Raw genomic sequence first — 7,126 nt, forward strand, 5'->3', positions numbered from 1 at the left:
TCTCTGATGGCGAAACACCACGGGATGGAGAGCGGCGGTGAGAGGGCCTGGCAGCACCATTGGCGTCACCCCTTCAAGCCACGGTCCCCTGTCCCTGACCATCTCCCTGGCTCTCCATTTCCGCCAGCCCCATCCCTGCCCTGCCCTGCCCTGTCTGCTGCCACCAGACGAAGGGGACGCAGCGGGCTGATGGTAGCTGCCTGTGTGACATGGCTCGGGCAGGATGTTTTGGTGCAGGGGATGGAATGTCACAGCTGCAGGACAAGGATACCGGGCAACCAGAGCTGTGGGCCCCAGGGCAAGTGCTTGCCACGCTGCACCCAGGATGGTCACTGTGATGAGCAGAGGGACAGGCAGACCCTGCGGTGGGTCCTTTAGGGATGGTGCCATGGGCACAAGACTCCTGGGGACTGCTGCCCACACCGGAGCAGGGGTGGGGGACAGCCACCATCCGGCTCACCCTGCTCCTGCATGCAGCCCGGAGACAGGATCAGATCATCGATGGCCACGGTCCCCGTGCTGCCAGCCACCCCCTCGATCAGCACCTGCAGGGAAGCACCGCACCGGCAACGTCAACACAGGGCCTTGCACAGCATGGAGGGATGGGTGATGCTGCAGGGCAGGGGGACACACCGAGGAGCTGCGGGATGGGGGAACCCAGCTCCTGTGATCGGACAACACGCGCTTCCCCCAGGAAGGGGCTCAGTGGGAGCAGGGGTGATGCTGTGGCTGGAAGGAGTGTGCACGGTGGGGCTGGCAGGGCCACGGTGGGCTTGGGGCGATGGTGCTGCCCCTGCACACAGCCATGGCCTGCAGCTGGCCAGGGGTGCTCTCTGGGTTCCCTCAGGATGCCATTGGGGTGCCCTCCAGGGCCAGCTGAGAGGGGGGTTGAGTTGTGTGGGTGGCTGTGGAGGACAGCAGACAGGACAGTGGGAAGGCATGGGGTGACATGGGATGGATGAAGACACCTCCCCCTCCCCGTTCCAGTGGGGTGGTCCCTGGGCTGGGGATTTGGAGGTGTGGGCACAGGGACACGAGGGTGGCACATGCCAGCATCAGGAGGCTCAGCTCTGGTGTCCGGTTCCCAGTTCAACCCCTACCCCTGGTCCCATGTGTGTGTACTGTGGGTGGCCCTGTGCCCTCTCTGGGGTGGCCCTGTGCCCCTTGCCCCACAGGCAGCCCAGCTTGCCCCAGCATGGTGCAGGCCAACCTTGAAGCTCCCTGTCACATTGAAGTCCACTCTCTCCCGGACCCAGCAGCTGCCCAGGTCGCCCGTCCTCTCCCTCATCAGGTGCTTGGTGGAGTTGGTCACATAGAAGATGCTGAGGCTGCTGGTGGTGGAGCCGTGGAGGTGGCAGTACAGCACGAGCTGGGGATGGGGAGGGGGGGGTGAGTGAGCACCGAAGCCTCAGGGCAGGGGCACGCAGCCCCCCGCACCCCATGGCGTGGCTGCTGCCCTACGGGATGCTCACAAAGGTGGGGCTGGAGGAGCTCAGAGCTCGCAATGGGCAATGGAGAAGCCACCAAACCACCCCCAAAAACCCACTGCCCATCCCCAGCAAAGGGCCAAGCGCAGCCCCAGCCCCATGTGGGGGTCCCCACGGGGACCCTGTCCCCCGCCACCGCCATGCCCACAAAGGCTGTGATGTGGGGTCCCAGCAGGACTCACAGAGCAGGAGCTGGTGGCCTGGAAAGTGGGACTGCTGAGCCGGGCCGGGCCGCCAGCCCCCGCGGCCGAGGCACTGCCCACGTGGAGGAAAAAACCTGTGGGAGATGCCGGTAAGGAAGGGGCTGAGTGGTGCCCATTTGGGCATGCGGGTGCAAGACACTGTTTTCCCGGCACAGCCTTAAGCCAAGCCCAGGCACGTGTTACCCCAGGGGCCAGAGGGCATGTCCGCCCCAGGGCCAGTGATGCCCCAGGGACCCATGGTGGGGCTCCCCTGGGGTGCCAGTGCCCAGCCACGTACCTGCCCTGCTGTTATTGCTGTGGTCCCGGGTGGGCATGCTGTACATGGTCCCCAGGTTCAGACTCGTGTTCCTCTCCCACATCGGCTGCCCGACCTCCGCTTTCCAGCTGCAAAGACCTTGCTCAAAGGAGCAAAAGGTGAAGGACTCTGAAGGGAGGGAGGGAGAGCAGAGTGACCCAGGGAGCTCCCTGTGGTGGGCTGACCCCTCCACAAAATCCTCAGGGTGATTTTTACCCCTCTGGCCGCACAGCCATGGGGCACAGCTGGGGTGAACCCTGCTAGCCCCACGGCCCGGCTTTGCCCCACCAGGGCAGACCCTCAGTGCGGTCGGGGGGCCAGTGGGCAGGACCCCCTCCCCAGGGCCAGGGGTACTCACTGCACCGCATTGCATCCTCATCCGAGCCATCCCCACAGTCGTCGGTGCCATCGCAGAAGCGGTGCTGTGCCAGGCAGGAGCCCTGGCCGCAGCAGCTCTCCTCCGCCCCACAGACATGTTGCCTGGGCTCTGGGGTGGTGGGACACGCCATCAGCACATGGCTGGCCCTGCAGGCACCCTGACACGTGCTGGGCTTCCCCCACATCCTTTCCCGGGTTGCTTGAGGGACAGGCTTTCACTACTGGCCCCATGCCCTGGCCAGGGCAAGGTGCCCCCAAGACACAGCGGGCAGCGGGAGAGCTCCCCTGGGGTGCAAAGCCCAAACCAATTTCCCTGGGGATCCTGGCTCACATCTCATCCCAGCGGAAGCGGGACTCACCCTGCAAGCCGCAGCTCCTGAAGATGATGTCATCGAGCGCCAGCTCTGCCCTGCACGCGGGCGGTTTTGTCAGGGAGAAGATGAGCTGCCGACGAGAGGACGGGGATGGCATGAGCTGCCCAGGCATCCTCGGCTCCCAGTGCATCACCCGGCTCCTCTGGCCCCAGCTCGTGGGGATGGTGCCCGGGTACTGACACAGCACTGTCTCACCTGGAACTGCTCCGTGATCCGGCCCGGGTAGGCGACCAGCTGGTGCCAGCCCTCGCCTCCGCGCTCGGGGCTCTGCCACAGCCCCACCACCTCGTCCCTGTACGCCATGGCCAGACGCAGCACCGGCTGCTCCGTCTGGTTGAGCCCTGTGGGGAGCCCCAAAACGTGGCCCTCGGCACTGGGCATCCCAGGGTACCCGCGGGGAGAAACCAAACCCCACCAGCTCTGGGGACCGGAGATGAGACCCCCGGGTCCCACCAGCTCTGCTTGCAGAGCATGGAAGAGGCGAGCCAGCATGGCAAGGACCTATCTCAAGGTGCCAGTGGCTCTGTCCCTGCCATGGGGGCAGATGGTCCCGTCCCTCCCCACTGCTCCCCATTGTTGCTTCCCTGTGCCCGGTACCCTGAGGCCCGTCCGTGCCTGCCGTGGGCACCCTCACCGCTTCCCGAGAGGTGGTACCAGGCCCTGATCTCGCATGTGGCGGCTGCTTCCCTCATCACTGGTGACCTGAGCCAGGCCGTGGCCGTGGTCTTTGCCGGGGGGGACACGGTCACCATGAACCACCCTGGGGAGGGCAGAGAGCAGAGTGGGGGCTGCAGCCCTATGGGATGGCACTGGAGCTGTGGCTGGCACCGCTCCTGCCCCACCATGAGTCTGCTGCATCCCCTGCACCCTACAAGGATGGGTGTTCCAGCACCCTGGCTTCAGGGCACCCATGGCCCAGAGGTGTGGTGCTGTGGGTGCCTGGAGCCTGCTCAGCAGCCAAGCAGCTCCCGCTTACCCAGGTCGGTGCCCACGGTGTGGTCTGAGTGGGGCCCCATGCCCCATGCGGCCAGGTTGGCCCGGCCCCGCACCCATCTGTAAGTTGAGGTGCTCACGTCCTGCCAGCCACAGTTGCCTTCCTCGAAATCGCAGGTGAAGGGGGTGCCCAGCACAGTCGAGCCCCGCAGGTACCCTGAGGGTGGGGCGGACAGGGTGTCAGGGCAGGGCTGGGTCCACCCTGGGGTCCTGCACCCACCCCAGGGACCTGCACCCACCTGGGTAGACCTGCACCCACCCTGGGGTTCTGCATCCACCCGGGGGACCTACATCCACCCTGGCAACCTGCATCCAGCCTGGCGACCTATGCCCACCTCAGGGACCTGCACCCACTCCGGGAACCTGTGCTTACCTGGGGGACCTTCACCCATGATGGGGTCCTGCACCCACCCTTGGCACCAGCACCCACCCCAGCACCCACCCTGGGATCCTGCACCCACCCCAGGGACCAGCACCCACCCCAGGGACCTGCACCTACGGTGCCCCCTGCTCCCGCTGCTGCAGCTGTTGACAACCGTGGACCCACCCCAGCACCTACGGTGCCCCCTGCTCCATTGCCTGCTCTCGCCCCAGGAGCAGGGAGCAGGAGTGGGGCTAGGGGGTTGGGGGATGACAACCGTGGACCCACCGGGAAGAACAGTCCCAGCTACGGGAGAGACCACGGGGCTGAAAACCCCACGAGGATCTGGGCACAGTGCCCGCAGCAGGTGACAGAGGGCACAGGTGGCCTGCAGGTGGCATTTGTCTGGGCTCCCGGGTTTGGGACCCTGCTGGGGGGAGTGCTGAGCTCTCAGCGGTATTGTCCCTTGGACGGGACCCCCCACCACTGCCCCCGCACCCCACACTTCCCACATCTCCTGCTTTGCCATCTCCCACTATCAGCCCCGCTCCCACACGCCCTCAGGGAGCCAGAGCCTGCCGGGGTGGGGGCACTGACCCTCCAGCCTGGTATATCACACCCCTGCTCCGAGTCTCAGCCCCCATTTTGGGGGAAACTGGAAAATCTGGGCATTTTCCTCCCCACGCTGAGCAAAGCCGTTGGTGATATCCAGCCCGGCGCTGGTGGCTCTGGCGCTTGCTTGCCCAGGGGAATCACAGTCTGACCTTCGCCAACGGAGCCCAGAGAAGGGTTTTGCTGGGCTGTATCTGCCCCAGCCCCCCCCGGAACAGCACAACCCCCCCGAGCTGGGGGAAGCAGCAACCCCCATGGGACCCCACGCCGGGGAGGGACGGATCAGAGCAGCCAGCATCGCGGCCCCTTCCCTCCCTGCAGCGCGACCCCTGTGTTGGCAGAGAGCTCACCCAGCAGCAGCAGGAGGGCAAGCACCGCCTGCCTGGCCATCTCGGCCTCCAGGCCGTGGTGACGGTAAAACGGAGCCGGGAGAGGCACAGGGCCAGCAGGGGAGGCCACGCTGCGAGCCCAGGGCTGGAATCTGCTCCCTGGGACCTGCCTCGTGTTGGACTTCAGCCCCGCCGTTATCGGCTTCCCAGCCCCGGCAGCGAGGTTTATGGCGAGGCGGTGTGCCGGGCTGGGACAGGCCACCCACGGTCCTGCTGCCTGGCACAGCATCACAGGCGGCGAGCTGGCAGCTGTGTGTCCGCAGGAGACCTTCGGCTGCTTTTCCCCACCGAACCCCTCTTCTTCAGCCCCCCTTTTCCAACCATGCCAAGATGCTGGGTGCTGCTCTGACTGGGACGGGGCCACCTCACGCGGTCCAGTGGCACACATCGGCTCAGCGAGAAAAAAGGCCACTTCTTCTTGCCGAGCCAGCGATGCTGCCAGCCCTGGGGGAGAAGCTGGCACCTCCGCCAGGGGTGTGAGGGCCATGCCGTGCCAGCTGCCTGGGCTGTATCATGTCTAACCACAGGGAGAAACAGTCCCCGAGCATAAGGAGCAGTGAGAGAGCCTTTGGGTGCAGGGCACAGCCTTCTTGGGTGCAAGGCACAGGTTTGGGCACAGGGCACAGCCTTTGGGCACAGGGCGTGCGCTGGCAGCAGGGTGTACCCTGGTCAGGGAGGGCAGCTGTGCTGGAGGGCAGTAGAAAGTGGGTGCAAGGAGTGACCCCCAAGGCAGGAAAGGTATAAATGGGTCATGATGTACCCGGGTAATGGCGAGCCGCAACAGGCAGGGATCCTTAGGACTGGGGGTGTTTAGCCATAAAAATGTTGGGGCTTTGAATTCAGAACAAAACTCCGGCTGTCTGGAGACTTGGGACAGGCAGGAGGACACGCAGGAGGAGCAGCCTGTCCCAGCACCCAGCTGAGCTGGTTCTGCCAAAAGCTGGGGCTCTAGCACAGCCCAGTCCCAGGGACACACCGATGGCAGGCAGGAGGGGTGTCTCAGCCTGCCCGGTCCAGGCTGAGCAGCCTGGCAGCCCTGTGCTCCCACTGCCATGTGCGGTCTGTGCGGCAGCCGCCTTGGGAGGATGCCCAGGCCAGCGCAGAGCCTGGCAGGCTGCCTGCAGAGCTCCTTCTCCAGGCTCATGGCTGCCTCTCCCCAGTCTGTACCCTCTTCCCCAACCCCAGCAGGCAAGCCCCTGGCCCTGGGGACGGACCGGGCTCATGGCTGCCTCTCCCCAGCCTGTACCCTCTTCCCCAACCCCAGCAGGCAGCCCCTGGCCCTGGGGACCCAGAGGTGCCATCAGCAGGAGCCAGCCCTCACCCCTGCCTGCACCGCTCCATCTGGCAGGAGCATCTCAGCACCCAGCTCACGACTGCCACAGGGCAAAGGGGCATGGCTCTAGGGCCACAACCAGGTCAGTCCTGGGGGAGAACAACCCCAGCAGAGGCCCAGGAAGGGCTGTTCAGCCTGGAAAGAGAATGGCTCGGCAGCCAGAGCCCCCACACAGCACTACCAGAGCGGCCTGGTGATAGCAACCAGTGTCCCCGCCTCAGTTTCCCCACCTGGGCAGGGGGAGCTGCTGCCAGGGCTCATGGGGGCTGGCACTGCCCCAGGGGAGCTCTCCTGCCTCTGCTGCCGGCAGCCCCTGCGCCCAGAGAGGGCCCCCCATTGCTGAAGGCTGAGTGCAGAGGTTTCTCCCCTCCTAGCCGATGGCCTTGGACAGCAGATTGCAGCGCGATTGCATCAGGTGCAGTAAAATGCAGGGTTCAGCTCCTTCCCCCAGCGTGAGCCGGAACAGGCAGATGCCAGCAACCCTGCGCCCTCCCAGCCTGGGCACCCTGGAGCCGGCAGTGCCTGCAGGCCCTTCCCTGGCTGCCTGGAAACCTGGCAGGCACCAAGCTGACCACAAGCCAGCGCTGTGGCCTCCGGCAAAGGAGCCACCAGCCTGCTGGGTGCCACAGGCAGAGCATCTCCAGCAGGTCTGATCCTCTCTGATCCCTCCCCTCTGCACTGGGGAGACACAGTGGGATCCT

The 7,126-nt window shown here is 65.6% G+C and overlaps 1 protein-coding gene across 1 annotated transcript in view; it reads right to left on the reverse strand.

Annotated features, from left to right (window-relative positions):
- Positions 1 to 5,579, reverse strand: part of MAMDC4 (MAM domain containing 4) — a 12,767-nt gene extending 7,188 nt beyond the window's left edge. The window contains 10 exon segments of the mRNA XM_019474959.1: positions 461 to 545; positions 1,211 to 1,369; positions 1,670 to 1,764; positions 1,968 to 2,114; positions 2,344 to 2,472; positions 2,723 to 2,807; positions 2,933 to 3,078; positions 3,372 to 3,497; positions 3,714 to 3,887; positions 5,054 to 5,579. Coding sequence (XP_019330504.1) covers positions 461 to 545; positions 1,211 to 1,369; positions 1,670 to 1,764; positions 1,968 to 2,114; positions 2,344 to 2,472; positions 2,723 to 2,807; positions 2,933 to 3,078; positions 3,372 to 3,497; positions 3,714 to 3,887; positions 5,054 to 5,579 — 1,672 coding nt within the window.
- Positions 5,580 to 7,126: the final 1,547 nt, after the last annotated feature.

Source organism: Aptenodytes forsteri, unplaced genomic scaffold (genome assembly GCF_000699145.1).
Source record: "Aptenodytes forsteri isolate BGI_AS27 unplaced genomic scaffold, ASM69914v1 Scaffold494, whole genome shotgun sequence".
Lineage (NCBI taxonomy): Eukaryota > Metazoa > Chordata > Aves > Sphenisciformes > Spheniscidae > Aptenodytes > Aptenodytes forsteri.